Source organism: Phyllostomus discolor, chromosome 3, assembly GCF_004126475.2.
Source record: "Phyllostomus discolor isolate MPI-MPIP mPhyDis1 chromosome 3, mPhyDis1.pri.v3, whole genome shotgun sequence".
Lineage (NCBI taxonomy): Eukaryota > Metazoa > Chordata > Mammalia > Chiroptera > Phyllostomidae > Phyllostomus > Phyllostomus discolor.
The window spans coordinates 10,214,868-10,231,777 of NC_040905.2; the positions used below are offsets into that span (position 1 = coordinate 10,214,868).

The window sequence follows — 16,910 nt, forward strand, 5'->3', positions numbered from 1 at the left end:
GCCTCCAGCCCTCGGGTCCACTAAGGATCAGCAACAGGTGCAAGTGAGGTGAGTGGAGAGTTCAGCAGAAACCCCACTCTCCCCAGTGACCCCGCCTCTGAGATGCAGCTTGGGCAGCTGCACTGGTCCACAGTAGGCTGGACTAGGGACCTGCTTATAATGGAAGAACTTTGTTAAGACTCACCTTTCTGCTCTAGTCTTAATAAAAAGGTTACATTTCCTCCCTCACAATTCTCGACCAGTAAGAAAACGTTAACCTCCAGTGAACAGTTCAGCTAACTGGTGGGTTCTGGAGCTAGCAGAGCGCCTCACAACATCCTGGGGACTCTCCTGAGTGGACCTCCTCTGCCGAACTCCACACACCCGGGAAGGAAAACGACGGAGCACAGTACACGTGCTGGGTCGGCAGCCGACTCGTTCCCCGGGAGCTGCTACAGGGTGGAAGGGGAAGGTACGAATCACCACCCAGATGACTGACTGAAATGGGATCCATCCTATACTCCTAAGGGACTGATTATCCACGGGGTCGGGGTCGGGGGGACGGTGAGGTACGGGAGGCTGGCCTCGTGGAGGATCCTCTGGGAAGAATCTTCAAACTACACTCCTCTCTCACTCCTCTCTCCTCTACCATCTCTGCCTTGGAGACTTGGGTATATTAAGCTAAAGATGCAAGACTGAATGTGAGGATTTCTCAGTAGAGCATTTGTCATCGGAGAAACTTTCCCAGGGGATTCAGAGACCACCCCTCCCTGGCCCTGCCTGGGTAAGAACCACTGTTTGTAAGTAAAAGTATATACGGTCCTAATTAAGAATCACCTTAGGACCCAAATACATATTTTGTACGTATCCACCTTTGCCATGTGCACCATAAATAGGAAATGCAGGTACATGTGCTACGGTTTAGTTTAATTATGCAAATGAGAGCCATCCTCTGCATGGAGTTCCGGAGGGTAAAGGCTCCGGACTGGTTCGGCGGGGGAAGCGGTGCCCCGTCTCCCCACCTCCTCCCAGCCTCCTCCCCGCTCCTCCACCCTCTGCACCAGGCTGAGGACTCTTCCAGGGAAGGAGCCCGGTCTCTGATGTTCACAGCGCATACTCATCACGGCGCTGCCTCAGAGTAGCGCTCAACACGTAGTAGCTGCGTAAGGGAACGAAAGACCACGTGTAGCGCTGCTAGATGAACTTGGCCTGCAGCAGGAAGACTAAAGTCCTTTATGTGGTAGTTAAGGCTGTCCATAATACAGCTCCAGTCTCCTTACCTGCTATTGCCTTTCTGTCCCCACAAACGGGCCTACCTGGCGATCCTGGGTCGCCTCCCATACTTCCCCATGGTGCTTTACTCCTGAGCTGCCCTCACTATTCTCTCATTTCTTTCTGCCAACACACAGCTGACCCGTGTGAGAAAGGTTTAGGAAACAACCAGGAACCACCTCTGCTCCATTGTATAAGTGTGGTAAGTAGCCTTACAATACGATCACAAACAACCCTGGAACCATTAAAAAACAACAGCCAGGCATACAACTTTCTTTAAAAACTGAATTGAAAAAAAATAATAAAATAAAAAATAAAAACTGAATTGAGTTAGTGCTTGAATTGGGGAAAAAAAATCAATGGTCAGCAAAGAGAAGACTTTGATATACCAGATGCAAAATTATAAAATGGTATAAAAATATAGACTGTCATCTACAAAATTGCATCAGGTAGAGGCAAAGTCATAACTGGAGGCTTCAAACTCAGATGGAATTTGAAGCTAAAACCAAAACTTAGGTACAAAAGTACAGATTTTCTAAGTTTTACTTGAGACCTTTTAATAAAGGCATATTGCCAGGTTGGGCATGCATTTTAATGAAAAAAGACTGGGCTGGTAAAGGTACGTCAACCAAAGCACAGCTGGCTTTACACAGTCCTAGGATATTAGAGTGGCATTTGTCAGCGTTAAATACGATCGCTTCACATGCAGAACCACCTCAAGGAGGAAGTGTCTAACCTACCTCCGCGGGTGGCAAGGACGTTGCCATCATAGGAGAAAGTCACGCAGGAAGTGTCCGTGCCAGGGTCGTGGGCCTGCTTGTAGTGGAATTTCGGGTGGACCTGTTCAGGGGGACAAGCAAAGGGTCACCATCTCCTCCAGATTCAGATGCAAGCATTGTTGTGGCAAGAATATTTCACTTTATCATCCAGAAAGTGATACACGTTTATCTACATGTAAAATATGATTTTCACCTGATTATGGTTTTCTTTATTTTGGGGGAAAAGGTTTTAAAAGGCTTTTTAAAAACATCCAATTGCTTTAATAAGGGACAAAAAAGAGGTAAGGTGAGTCTTCCTAGAAGACAGTTTTCGGACCGACTGCCTTAGTAAGAAGCCCCGAGCAGCTCAAGAGCACCACAGCACTTAGTGTTCCTACTCTACTAACAACGTGCGTCACGTAATGATCGGAGCCGTTCCCTATGGTTATCTGAGAGGGTAAACATAAGTGAAAACCACACCCGGGTATCACTCACTAAGTGGAAAATGCCCTGCATGCGTGGCATACAGACACCATGCACATGGCCACAGGCCCCAAACCACCTGCGATGTGCCCGTAGGATGGGGGTGGCAGGGGTGGCAACAAGGATGACAGGACAACGATGGTGACAGCTAGCCCTTTCACAAGGCCGCTTATATCCTCGGCGCCGCATCCTTTAGTCTTCCCTGTTTAATTCTCACCATCGCTCCACGCGGCAGGTTCTCCCATCACCATCTCCATTTCACTGAAGCACAGAGACCCGGGCACCGTGTCCAGGTGCTCACCTCACCCAGCGAGCAGTAGAGCTGGGAGCGTGAAGCCAAGGGCCTGCTCTCAAACACCGCGTCACCCTCTTCTGCTAACGGGTGGCAACGGTCTTTTTAACTCCAGTGTCGCTTATGCACTGTTAAAGACTCATAAAACAGCAGCCCTGCTACACTGCTCTGGCCACTCAGTTGTGAGTCGGGGACCAGCACAGGCCAGCACACTAGGGAGTCAATGATCCCAGATGCACCAGGCTGGCTGCCTCCACAGTGAACGCACGGGGACGCTGCTAGTGATGGAACATGTGGGTCTGTCTCTCCCTGGAGTCCCAGGCAAAAGGACACAGGCCGGCCCTCTCCACTGGGCCCACAGAAACAGAGAACGCCTCACAGAGCGGCTCACGCACGCCAGCCTCCCAACAGCATCAGCGACGGAAGCCCACCGCGGAGCTTCCGTCTAAAAGCGTCCAGGAAGGAAGAGTACGCTGCCTCACAAACACAGGCAGGCTCCTCTCTTAGTCCTCCTCCGAGGATTTGTTGTCATTGATCTTAGAGGGAGAAGGCGGTGAGGGGAAAGAGAGAGAGAGAGGGAGAAACATCAACTGGCCAACCAGGGATCAAACCCACAACCCAGGCACGAGGGGGGGATCCCCCCAAAACCTGGAATTTATAAAAAATTGTGTATTTATTCCTACATGTTTAAACTTCAGTCACCTTCAAAGTACTCTCCATTTGATGCAATACACCTATTGAGACTTTTTCTACTGCTCAAAACAGTTTTTGAACTCGTCGATTTTGATGCGTGTTAGTGCTTCTAACGTTTTTTGTTTTACCCCTTCACATTGGCAAAGCGTTCCCCTTGGAGGACTTCTTTAGTCTGGGGGAAAAAACTGCTCAGGGCAAGAACTGGAGAATAGGGAGGTAGGGCACCAGGGTCAGGCTGTTTTTAGTAAAAAACTGCTGAACACTCAGTGCAGTGCGGGCAGGTGCACTCATAGCTCACCCACCATGAAATGGGCAAATGTGTTGAAAGAGTCTTCAAAAAAACTTCACTGAAGCAGAACGCAGCCTCTCACAACAATGCCAGCTGGTACACTGATACAGCTGGGTTCCTAGAACACTCATCCAGTGAGGGAAGGCTGTATTACAAGGGGCCCACCCTCCAGAAGATAATTCCATTTGTTTGGGGGGGGTCCCTCCTTGCACACACCCTGACCAGGGATGGAGCCCACAGCCTTTTGGTGCACAGGATGACATTCCAGCCAATAGAACTACACAGCCGGGGCTGTTTGTTTGTTTTAAATAATTTGTCTATATTGAGTTAAAATTGCCCTCTTTCTTCCTCTGGGTCACACTTTTAGAAATTCGTATCAAAGACAATTATCAGGCTTCTGCCTTTCATAGATACAACTAATTCACTGATTCATCCTTTTTAAAGAAATTAGCCATCAACTGCATGGCAGACACCAAGTTCAGCAGGGAAACACAGAGGCGCCCAGACAAACATGCCTTCCCCCCACAGAGCTGACCGACAGTCCCCTGAGAGGATATGGATGAGCACACAAAGTGACAGGTGGTCACTTTGACAAAGTGACAAAGTGACACTGGGGAAGTACAGAGAAATCCCTGAGCACTGAAGAGAGGTTCCAATCCCCCCCTTGGGAACAGGGGCAAACAGGGGCAGAAGGAAATCGGAGGCCCAGTGGATAGAGTAAGAGCCAGCCGACAAAGCAGCAAGACACGGGGACAGGGAACAGCACCCCCGTCCTGAGCACTGCATTGTGGCAGGCAGGGTTTTGACCCCCATACCCTCTGGCCCCTGGTGTAATGATGCCCATGGATATGTTACTCGATGTGGCCAAAGGGACTCTGCAGGTATAATCAAGGTTACTGATCAGCTGACCTTAGAACAGGGAGGTTTCTCCTGGCGTAAACAGGTGGGAATGAAGTAGTCGTGTGACTCCTTAAAAGAAGAGCTTCCTGCTGGCTGAGGACAGAAGGGGAGGCCAACGAGAGGAGTAAATCGGAAAAACTCCAAGTTGGGAAGTGTGTGACATGCCAGTGTTGACTTAAAGATGTGTCGAGGAACTGAGAGCTCTTGCTCCTGCCAACAACCAGTGAGCTGGAGAGAGGACCCCGCCCCTGAACGAGCCGCAGCCCGGGCCAACAGCGTGGACCAAGGCTGTGAGTTCATTCAGCCTGCTGACACCCTAAGAAGAGAACCGAACCACACCGTGCCAGACTGCTTATCTACAGAAACTTTAAAATAACAAACTGGTATCTTTTAAGTCACTAAATTTGCGGTGGTGATTTGTTAAAAGCGGGAAACTAACACTTGCCTATGGAAAGGCCCTGAGATAAAAGAGCTGGGTGCAGTGGAAGCACGAAGAGGTCAACCCCAGCCGGAGGGGGAGGAGAGGCGGGGAGAAGGCGGGCAGGGCTGGGACCACTGGGGGCCTGTTGGGGTGGGGGGGAGGGCCAGGCTGAGGGCTTGGATTCCATCCTGAAGGCAAACGGGAGCTGCTCAGGGGTTTTCCCAGCACAGTGACCGCACGCGTGTGGAGAACAGGTTGGAAACCTTTTGTTCCTTGGAAAAACAAAACTCTGCTACCAACCTCAGTAAGAAAAATTTGCCACCTCATTATATTTCATCGAAGTCATAAACCACCAAAACCTAAAAAGAAGCTTTTGGAAGACATCACAGCAGTAACAGTGCCAAAGAGTCCTATACTTAAATTCGGCCGCTCGGTGAAATTAACTTAGTTCTTTTTTTTTTAATTTGTTTTCAGTGTTTTGTTTTTAATGCTAGTAAGTACGAATCCACATCCAAACAGAAGGAAGACCCACATTTTGCGAGTGGTAAGGCAATGTGGTATCATAAAGAGAGCACCGGGCCCTGAGCCCTGGCCGGTGTGGTTCAGTGGGTGGGGCGTGGTCCTGTAATCCGAAAAGTCCCTGATTTGACTCCCAGTCAGGGCACATGCCTGGGCTGCCAGCCAGGACCCAGCCAGGACCCCACCACCCGCCTCCCAAGGGCATGTGAGAGGTAACCAGTTAATGTTTGTCTCCCACATCAATGTTGCTCTCCTCTTTCTCCCTCCCTTCCCCTCTCTCTAAAAATAAATAAATAAATAAATAAATAAATATATATATATATATTTTTTAAAGGGAGCATTGGGCCAGGGCCAGGAGATATGAAACCCATACTTAATTCAGTCAAAAACTCGAAGTGTGACCAGAGGAAAATTACTTAGCTTTTCCAGATCATAATTCAGCCTGCTATAAACGAAGTGATTGAGCTAGATGATTGCTAAGGTCACTTACCACAATATGATTCTTAAGGGAAAGACAAACCCTGGCAAATAGATGATATTGTATAATTCGACTAGTGAATCAATATGTATATTTTATTATTAATAGGACAGAACAGATCTTGATTGTCAACATTCAAAAATATACATTCACATGTACATAGAGATGTATACATGCACACAGACCAGTAAAGTGGGAGCGAGAACCTTAAAGGTGTAGATGCCAAAGGAATCCTATCCTGGAAACCACAGCCCAGGAGTCAGTGGGGAGGTCCCACCTGACATCCAGTCCCAGCCCTCTGGCTCCGGGTGGTGGGGTCGGGGAGGGGACAAGATGGGCTGGGAAGCTGCCGCTCCCCAGGTGTGTCTTGCTTCCCTGTGCTTTCAACTGTACTGATTTTAGGTCCTAGCATTTAAAGAAAAATACCACATGGTGATCAAGTAAAGGAAAAGTGATCCGTTGCTAAAGTTAGGAAAAGCTTCTGACAGGTGACTGTAAATTCAATACAATGAACTGAATGCACAAAAGGGATTTTGACCAAACGTGACTGCCTTCATTTAGTAAGAGAGGACTTTACCAGACACTCGTCTGCCACACTTTGAAGTCACCTCACACAGGTACTACTTTAAAGGGCCATTCTGGAGGTGGGGGGTTCCGAAGGTTTTTCAATTCGTTGTTTATATGGCACAAAAATAAAACCCAGCCCGTCCTTCTGACTTCCGTGGAGTTTTTCTACCACTGCCCAGACTTACATCTTAGCACAACACCCTTTAGAGTCACAACAAATGGCTGCATACTGATAGTTAATACTGCCAGGGCAGGGAAAGACTGCACTCAAAATAATCTAATCTGTCCCCTCTCTCACAGGACCTAATGAAATGAAGAGGACCAGGTCTCCCACTGAGACAGGTGGCTCACAGAATGTGTGTCCAAAGCGCTCTGCTGTTGTTGACTTCCCTTGAAGCAGTAACGAAAGCTGATTCCAGTGAAATCAAGTAGACGGCCAGAGGGTGTCTGAAACGTGCACAGCACATCAACACCGAGCAGTCCACACTGACAAAGACCCTCGCACTTCTACCGCAGTCACCCTGACGGAAAACCACTTCTGCCTTAACGTGGGAACCTGAAACCGCACCTTCTCCTTCGCCTGTTTTTATAATCGTCCAGGGCAAAGGACATCGTTCTTCAGGGAGGCTGAGTGATTAGCTCCTTTATAGTGGTTTCCTATTTACGGGAGTGCCTTATGTCACGATTTGGGGAGTATCGAGTCTCAAATATTCACAGTGATGGAAAATGCAAGCACAAAAACCTAGTGTTTTAAAAGCCCTCTCTGAGATCACGCAGTACAAACTCACAACCGGTAAAAGTGTCCCCATGTCCCTTCTCTGCAGAGGGTTATGGAGCCCCTGGCAGTGCAGAACTCACCACATAACAAGCAACGCCAGCCCATTTCGGGTGGCTCCACCTGGGAACACCTTTCTTTTTTTTTTTTTTGTTTAAGATTTTATTTATTTATTTTTAGAGAGGGAAGGGAGGGGGGAGAGAGAGAGAGAGAGAGAGAGATCAATGTGCGGTTGCTGGGGGTTATGGCCTGCAACCCAGGAATGTAGCCTGGCTGGGAATTGAACCTGGGACACTTTGGTTCCCAGTCCGCACTCAATCCACTGAGCTACGCCAGCCAGGGCGGGAACACCTTTCTTAAACTCAGTCCAAGACGCCCTCCTTCTAATGCCTACTTGAGAGTCCCGGCCCTGCCTTCTGTGGCCGTGCGAATTCTCGTGTTTCTTCTCTAATGCAGTCTGCCAAACTCTCCCAGAAAAATATGATGTCTTCCCCAAAGTCTTAACTGTATTTTAAAACAATATTCTACAATGTCTGTCACTTCCTAAAATTCAAAACCTTTCATTGCCCGAAATCCCAGATCATCCAAACATTCTCTGTGGTACCAATGGCCCGTGAGTTTACCTCTGGTGGCGGCCAAGAGCCCGATAATCTCCTGTTGCTCGAGTGTGTGTTTATCAGTGGAGAGGACAGACAGCCCTCAAAGTGATACAAATATGTTCTGTAATTAAGAGAAACCATGGAACAAACTATTTTAAGTGAAAGAATTTAAAGGAATTGCTGGGCTGAAGATAGAGAAAAATTCAAGGAAAGAGTCCTGGTGCTAGAGCCAAGCCAAATTAACCTAAAACTTCAACTTACTGCATTTTAGTCTGAACCTGGTCAAATTACTTCATCTTTCTGTTTCCGACTTTATTAATCTTTACGTGGCATGCTCTACACACTGCCCCACCCCTCCCTTTCTCGCCAACGCCCAGAGAGCGGAGCTGTATTGGACGGCCGGTCTCCCTGCCTCGTGCTGAACCGCAGATTCCTGAAGCCCGCAGTGGGCACCTCCTCTCAGAAAGCTGTTGAGCTACAGTCAGCTGCAATAACGCAAACTCCGGGAGCAAGACGGAGCCAACGCCAGGCTCTCTAGCAAACGAGGGGTAATAACATTGGGTTGTCTTCTCAAATCCCTTCCTAGGACCCCCTCAGTTGATACAAATTTTCCTTCTCTTTCATAAGTTTTTATTTTCATTTCAAGCTTAGTGATAACCAAGCAATTCCAATCAATTCTGCATTTTCTTTTTTTTTTTAAAGATTTTATTTATTTAGTTTTAGAGAGGGAAGGGAGGGAGAAAGAGAGAGAGAGAAAAACATCAATGTGCGGTTGCTGGGGGTCATGGCCTGCAACCCAGGCATGTGCCCTGACTGGGAATCGAACCTGCGACACTTTGGTTCGCAGCCCGCGCTCAATCCACTGAGCTATGCCAGCCAGGGCCAATTCTGCATTTTCAATCATATATTAAGGTTACTTACTATACTAGTGTTAAAAATGTGCCGAAATTTTTTTTTAAGTATCAGGATTAAAAAATGAAATAAATATAGGTCTAGGCTGGATATAATTCCCTCCTGTCTCTCTAATTTCGGAGACTTAGAGTAAAGATAAGGAGGATAATGCACACAGAAGTACAGGAACTCTGACTCCCTATTCCCATGAAGCCTTCATTGTAGACACTGAAAGCTCTCCAATTGATTCTCAAATGTTTCATAATGATATTCAGGTTAATATATTGCATGAAAATATGGCATAACACAAAGAGTACAGACTGTGGAGCCAAACTGACAAGTTCAAATCCAGGCTCCTCCACTTACCATCTATATATGATCTTGGACTAGTTAATCCCCCTACGCACCCCCAGGCCATCTACTGAGTGAGAGTAATAGTAGTGCACACTTCACAAGCTGCTGGGAGAACTCAGTGAGTTGATTGATGCAAGTGTGGCACAGTCCTTTGCAACAGAACTTTGCTGTTCTTCTCAGCGAGATGTGGCACCTCTTTCTCTACACCCTAAGTCTAGGGCGTGTGACTTACGCTGGCTCACAGGACACGGAGACGTGCATGGGTGCCTCCCAGATCGCCCACTGCAGAATGTACAACTGACCGGCACTCCTGCTGCCTCTGCGCCTCCGAGGGGGGCCTTGCCAGGGCTGCTCCCGGCGACGACCGAGCACAGGGGACACAGGGGACAAAGGCCCCCAGTCGGCCTGACTGAAACCGCCTTGGCACTGTGCCACGGTCTGAGACTCCTCATGCACAGCCCCCTTTTCCTTCTTTTCTTTTAATGTAACAGTTTTGTATGAAAATACCGTTTACACGCCATGGAATCTGCCCATTTGAAGTGTGAAGTCAATGTTTTTTAGTATTTTCCGAGAGTGGAGTGAACATCACCACAATCGATTTTAGAACATTTCTATCACCCCAAAAAGAGACTTCACAGACATTAGCAACCACTCCCCAATTGCCCCCAACCCCTCTGCCCTAAGCAACCATTAATCTAGTTTCTGTGTCGGTATATTTGCCTGCCTGAACATTTCACATACATGAAATCATACCACATGTTACCATTTGTGAGCGGCTTTCTTTCACTCAGCACAATGTTTCTGAGGTCCACCCGTGTTGTAGCAAGTATCAGTACCTCATTTCCTGTTATTGCCAAGTAACATTCCATTGCATGGCTGCACCACATGTTACTTATCCACTCATCAGTGGATGGACATTTAACCCTCCTTTCTTTCCTCTCTCTTTCCTAAGGGTGTGGCCTGCATCTTGCTGTGACTCTCTCCTGCTTCTAGGGCCTTCCGCATTTCCCCTCACAGGCCTTTCGCCTTCCATGTGAACTCTCTCTTGGTGCCTGCTTCTCAGAGGACCCAGGCCAGTGCAACCCACATGGTCGGAAGAGAACCTGGGGCCACCTGGCTGGCAGGTGAAGAGGGCACTGTCCCGAGAGGGACGTGGAGCGCAGGTACACTGCAGCACTTGATAGTGGTCCAACTGCTACAGATTTCACCAGAGGCGACCAGAGAAAACCTCCCGGTGCAGAGGAATGTCCTCGTTGGTACAATGTTCTAGGCACTTAAAGGACACGGGAGGAACAATGGCAGAGGAAGTAAGGTTGGCTGGTTACTGCTAAGTCGGCTGGATGCCTGCAGGGGGATAAAGAGAACCTGAGGGCCTCTAACGGTTAGAGACCACGTGGGAGGACCAGAGGGCCACTCCAGCTGCTTCCACGGAGGCCCTTCCATCTGCCGCAGTGGAAGAGCAGCCACAGCTGAGCAGCAAACGGAACAGACCTGGCGGTTAGATTTATAGAGCTCCAAAGACACTGAAACGCTCAGCCAAGGCAGGTCTGCTATTCTAAGGTCAGGGCCGTGGCTGGGAAAGCCTGAGATCCTGAAACATAAGGAGAAGATGCTTGGATGGGCGCCCACGCATGCTGGATCTGTGGACCCCCTGGAACACTCACAGCTTCCAGAGTGGCCCAGCCCTGCCTAGTCAGAGCTAGAACTTCCCTTGTGCTAGAAGATGCTACAAGTCTCCCACCCCCCACAAGGCAGCGGATACCTTCTTTCAGGGTGCGCCCCTACCTCCTGGCTGCTAGGGCAATAACTCGGGTGGAAACCAAGCATCACTCAGCTGGGGAAGTGGCTGGGCCCGATAAGGGAGGAGAGACATTATGCACCAACAGTGATGCAAGAACTAGCTAGCAGCTCCTGGCAGGCGCCATGAATTGCCTTGAGCTGTAGATTTTGAAGATGCTTAATCAAGGAGGCTTCGATATAAGACTAGAGAAGCAGGAGTCATTAATTTGGGGACACATTTTTGAACAGGACACCAGGGGATGGAGAAAACCTGCTGCTAGGGTGCTCTTAGAGGCCTGGAAGAGTGATAGCCAATGTTGAATAAAATAAAAACCCCCCATGGCCCGGGCAGAGGACAGAGAGAGGAGTAAGCAGACAGGGGGATGTGGGCATGCTGGAATGCATATACTGTGTCAAGCCACAAAACACAGAACATTATCTTCCATGGGAGAGCCCAGAGAAAATACCATTCACCAAGGCCACCAGGAATGCACAGGGCAGAGGGAGCCAGCCTCGCCAAGAAGTTCAGTGGCAACTCTCCTCTGCAGTCCCAGACCAATGTCACTGCCAGGCCATGCATGTCCATGCGTAAGATGAGGCCTGAAGTAACAAAATCCAGGTTGCGGTGTTCAGTTGCTAGAAGCCAAAAGGCTACAACTAATAATGACTTTGAAGGTCAGAGAGCCCCCTTGTATAGCATGGGGGCTCTTGATGTGCATAGAGTTGTGGAGATGGCTTTCCTAAGGGCAGGAGAGATGGGCAGACCACAAAGGTATTGCTCAATATGTACAATCAGAGAGAGAAATGGGGGAGCAGGGGCTAAGGATGATCACCCCAATAAAGAGACATGATCCTTTGCTCTCTTTCCCTATTTCAGCCTCATTTCAGAGCAACAGCCTAATGGCTACAGAGGTAGCCAGATTCTTAAGAGAAAACGCTGAGCTACTCAGTGGGACAACACTTCCGGTCCTTCCACGAAGGGATTGTTGCTACAGACGTAAGCAGCCAGAACTGTCGTGCTGCGCTGAGTGGGGCGGCACAGCCAGAGCACATCAGTAAAGCCTTGCAAGACTTTGCTCGAGGACTTCCCATTGGTCTGGCCAAAGCTTCCTCAGAACTGTGTGGCAGCCTTGGAACCTTCCTAGCCAACCCCTCTTCCTTCCTTCCCTCCCTCTTTCCCTCACAGGGGTCCGACTTGTATCACCATCTGACACTCCTGGCCTCCGGTGGTTCCCCACCAACTTTTCTCTTATAGGAGTTTTGACAATAAATCTCTTATGAACCTAATGCTGCCTTAGCATCTGCCTCTTAGCATCCCTAACAGCAGAGCACATTAGCAAACAGGACAGCAGGGAACTGTAAAGGCATGTACATCGGGACTTCCTCTCTTGCTGCTTTTGGAATCCAGCCACCTTGTGGAAGAGCCTGAGCTAGCTTCCTAGGCAACCAGAGTCATGTGCTCAATCCTCCCCGTAGCACCAGCTGACACCCGGCCAATGGCAGACATGTGGGTGAGGCCCCCCGGACTGTCTAGCCCCGCTGTTAGTTAACCGCAGATGCAACCGAGAACCCAGGAGAAATCAGCCAAGCCAGTTCAGGCCAGAAGTACTGCCCAACTGACCTACAGAATTATGAAAAACAATAAACGTTTGTTGTTTTAAGCTACTAAGTTTCAGGGTAGTTTCTTATGCGGCAAAAGTTAACTGATGCAACGTATAAAGAATGGAAATAGTGCCTGACAGATAGGAAACATTATGTGAGTGTCTGTCCCTATTATAAGTCAGATGATACTTTAGGATCATTGATAACAGCCATTTCTTCTATGTATTCTTTTGACACCACATGAGACAAGGATCCCAGCAGACGACATTGGAATGAGAGAAGAAAATGCTTGGAAACATGGAAGGGAGAATTGCATTTAAGTTGCTTTTCCTTATGGTACTGAGATGAAAGCTCTGTCCCCACATTTCTGATCTTTCCTTCAAGTAGGTCGGCCTCCGATCCCTCCTTTCCCAGGCACGCCGTCTGAACTCCAAGAAGCCCAATGAGTTTGGGAGCACAGTGAGGTATGTTACGCATCATGTATCACGGTGCCACGAGAGGATCGTCCTTAATAAATACAGCAAATGAAACTCTGGACTTCTGAGCATGTTTCAAGGAAACCATATATTTCATAGTAGGCTGACAGTTATCCAAGTTTCTAACCTTTTAAAAAAAGATAATTGTTGTTCCAGCCAAGATGTTTTTCCCTTCCCTCCTTCCTTCCTTCTCTTTCCCCTCTCCCTCCTTCTCTTGCTTCCCTTTTTTTTTTTAAAGAAATCACTTAGAGAAAAAAGAAATGATATCTGACAGAGGTTTCTGAAAACTCTGTTCATCATCCCCCATAAAAGTGTGGCGCTGAATTTTTAGGATTCACGTTTCCAACGTCAAGCACGTTTACTGAGGATCCATTACACACGCCACACTGAGGTATATCAAGGGAGAGAAAACGTGGCACTTTCTTCAAATGACGTACAGGTTGGGAAAGGGGGAGAAGCATGTTGAAACCCTTTACTCTTTCATAAAACATTTACTGCATCAACTTAAAGCCGGGTTTAGAGGGCATCACATGACTGAGAATCGGCCTCTGCTGTACGGGAAGCTCCCGGGTCAGAGACAGAGAAGGACCGGCGCAGAGAGCCACCGAGACAGATGGAGCATTTACTTATGACGAGAGCTGAACTCTCTAGCAGAGTTCTCCAGCCTTAGCTCCGGTTCACTTTGTGAGTCCGTGATATCAGAAAACAGCTATGACTTAGCATTTATTTCCCGACTGTGTTCGGCCAAGAGAGAGCCCAGCCTTCATTCGTAACGAGACAATGTTGCAATGACATGCCTGCTTGGTCACCTCAAACCTGGCGACGGCAGTGTGTGACTACCTAGGGCTCTCTGATGACCAGCTGGACGCTGCAGCTGCAGTCACTGAAATGTGTGAGTCACAGGCTGAGCATGACGCCACTGCCCGGGAATCTTCTGGCTCCCCATGTGCTTGCTACTTGAAATTCAAGGTGTTTACTTCAGTCTGTAAAACAGACCCCTGATGGCTAAGGTGCAAGTTCCCCTCACATTCATCTTTCTTCTCGTAAACCCCAGCTGAGATCAGCCGGTGTGCTAGTTAGGCACTGTGGGACTATGCTCCAGAAATTTAGGTGTAAAAAATCGTACAGGCCTACAGAAGACCCACAGCTATGGACTTTCAGGAAGGCATGAAATAAAACCCTGAACTTTCATACTCCTTTATAATCTTTAGACATCATAGAGAATCATGTAAACATGGGCATGTTATTACCTGGTCTGTTTTGCTGCTCTGATTTTAAAGAAAGTATCATTTTCTTGTGGGGATAAAATGAGGTTACACAGAATCTCCTGTGATGTTCTGTGGGTTTCCAAATGAGCATATCACCTAAATCACCAAGAGGAATGATCTAAGAAGAAAATCCTTCCAGAGAGGCAGCCCAACGCAGGCTTTCCCAGAGGATGTTTTGTGTAACATCATCCTATCCAGGGGTGGGGTGGCGGGGGGAGGGGGGGGGGGGTCTTTCTGCAGCCAAGTGAGTCTGGGAAACTAGAGTTCATTTGCATACCATGGCCTTGTCTTGAAGATTCACAAAGCACATCAGTATAGCACAAGGCCGAGTCTCTCCAATAGTAGTCCCAGGATAAATCAAGCTCTTTAACCTTTCCAAAGCTTACTTGACTCTGGAACTTTTTTCGTTTGTTTCAGCTAGTCCTTACTGGACGCAGAGAGAACTGTTTTCTGGACTTTGATGGGGAAACACGACTTCAGAGTAAGGATCAGTAAACGTTCTCTGGGAAGGGCAGGCAGGGAACGTCTAGGCCACTCACTCACGCTGCGGCAGTGTGAGAGCAGTCGCACACAGCACGTAAACAGAGGGGCGGACGTGCGCTCCAACGTGACTTATCCACAAAGGGGGGCGGCAGGCTGGGCCGGCCCGTGGTTCGCTGACCTCCGATCTAGAGAGGACAGAGAGCTCAGGAAAAAACACTCCACCTGTAAAGTCACTGTCACACAACTAAAGCCTTCAATAATAATTTCAACTATGTCACCAACCAGCAGCAGTGGCAACAACGGTGACAATGACAAAGGCACACTTATTGCCGTGACATGGTACTGCCTAGTGCCGTGAAACACTCCTCTCCTAATCCCATTCCTAAAACGAGCTTCCTGAGGCGTGTAACTATTCTGTCATTTCAGAAGCAGAAAACTGAGCCTTAGAGAGGTGACCGACCCGAGGACACAGGACTAGGAAATTGTCACAGCGAATATCCAAACCTTGATCCTCACTTCAGGAACTGCACCTCAGTAAAGCACCTCTATTACTTGTATTATTTTTCGTGTGTGGATTAGGGCACAGTTATATGTGTTTTACATGTGTATAACACACGCACATGTGCGCGCGCACACACACTACCACGCTTTGCTAGACTTCTTTCGGATTTGTGAAGATTATTACAGCGATGGCCCAAAATGAACATGAAACAACTTTTTTCTCCTTCAAGCTACGTAACACGTTTTTTAACATTATTAAGAACTTCTGAAAGAAGAATTCTATTACAAATCCCACCTAAGGCAGACGCGAGCAGTCTTTTATCCATGCACGGGCAGGAAAAGTCGCCAGCCAGTCACCTGTCACACCCCTCCAGTCCCAGGCAGTGGGCTCTGGGCATGACAACAGCTAACACTCACTGAGCATACACTAGGGGCTACACATGCTGTCCTAAGTACAAGGGACATGTTAACCCCTTGAATCTGCCGATGCCCTTAGGAAGTGAGTATTATTGTTATCCTCACTTTCCACGGAGGGCATGGAGGTGCAGAAGGAGAAGGCTCCTTGCCCGGGTCAGGTGGCCAGTGAGCGGCAGAGCCAGAATTTGAACCCAGGCGACCTGGCCCCAGGGCCTGCACTCTTAACCAGCGGTGCACACGCATGTACTCACAGCTCTTCTGCTTTCGGGCTCCCTCTGCCCTGACCCCGGTTTGCACCTAGGCCCAGGCCTGCGCTCTGCCGCACCCTTGCTCCTTCCTGCCCAGGCCAGTCCCTTCCCCGACCACCAGTAGAATGGGGAGGTGAACGGTGCAGAAGTGTGAAGTGTGAAGTGTGGAGTGGTGGGGGGGGCCCTACACGAGTGTCTGGAAACAGATAGAACCGTCGTCCACAGCTAAACACAAGTCCCAGCCACTAGCTACACTCAGCCCAGAAGCACAGGCAGATCGGCCTTCACTGATCACACCAAGAGTCCCTGGAGTAATTTAAAACTTGGTAAGTCACACAACTTACAACTGGCCACGAGGAAATCCCACTAACTGCGTGGATCTCCTCAGCCGCCCTTCGTGTGGTGTTACCTTTCCCCCTCCGGCTTTGCTGTTAAGTTCAGGGTGACAGGGGTTAAGATCTCAGCCCGCCCATGCCACACAAGAAACCCAAACGCGAACACAAGTGCAGCTCTCACTGCAGCCCTTTAATTGAAGAGGAACTTGAAAGCCACCGTGCCAACACCGGAAGCACAGCGCCACGGAATGACCTGCCGAGACAGGAGGGAAAGCCCGGCGGTGCCCCCTTTGAAGTCCAGCTGCCTGAGATTCGCTGGCAGCCGACCTTCAAAGAGAGCCGATGCTTCCTTCCCTCAGCCTGGCCGCCAAGCTTCCCGGGCAGCTGGGCAGATTTAGCCGCTCTCTGCCCAGCTGTCTGTGAACTCTGGCAGCCAGTTCAAGTGAGGGATAGAGAGGTGGTGGAGAGGGGGCGGGGGGGAGGAAGGGCAGTGGGGGGAGGCGGGTGGCGAGCCCAGTGGCGCCAGGGCAA

At 48.9% G+C, this 16,910-nt stretch overlaps 1 protein-coding gene across 2 annotated transcripts in view; it reads right to left on the bottom strand.

Moving 5' to 3' along the window:
• Positions 1–16,910, bottom strand: part of WDR70 (WD repeat domain 70) — a 221,509-nt gene that overhangs the window by 40,313 nt on the left and 164,286 nt on the right. For both annotated transcript variants that reach the window (XM_028527092.2, XM_036020201.1), the window contains exon 11: positions 1,992–2,091. In XM_028527092.2, the coding sequence (XP_028382893.1) occupies positions 1,992–2,091 (100 nt within the window). The remainder of the gene's footprint in view (positions 1–1,991; positions 2,092–16,910) is intronic.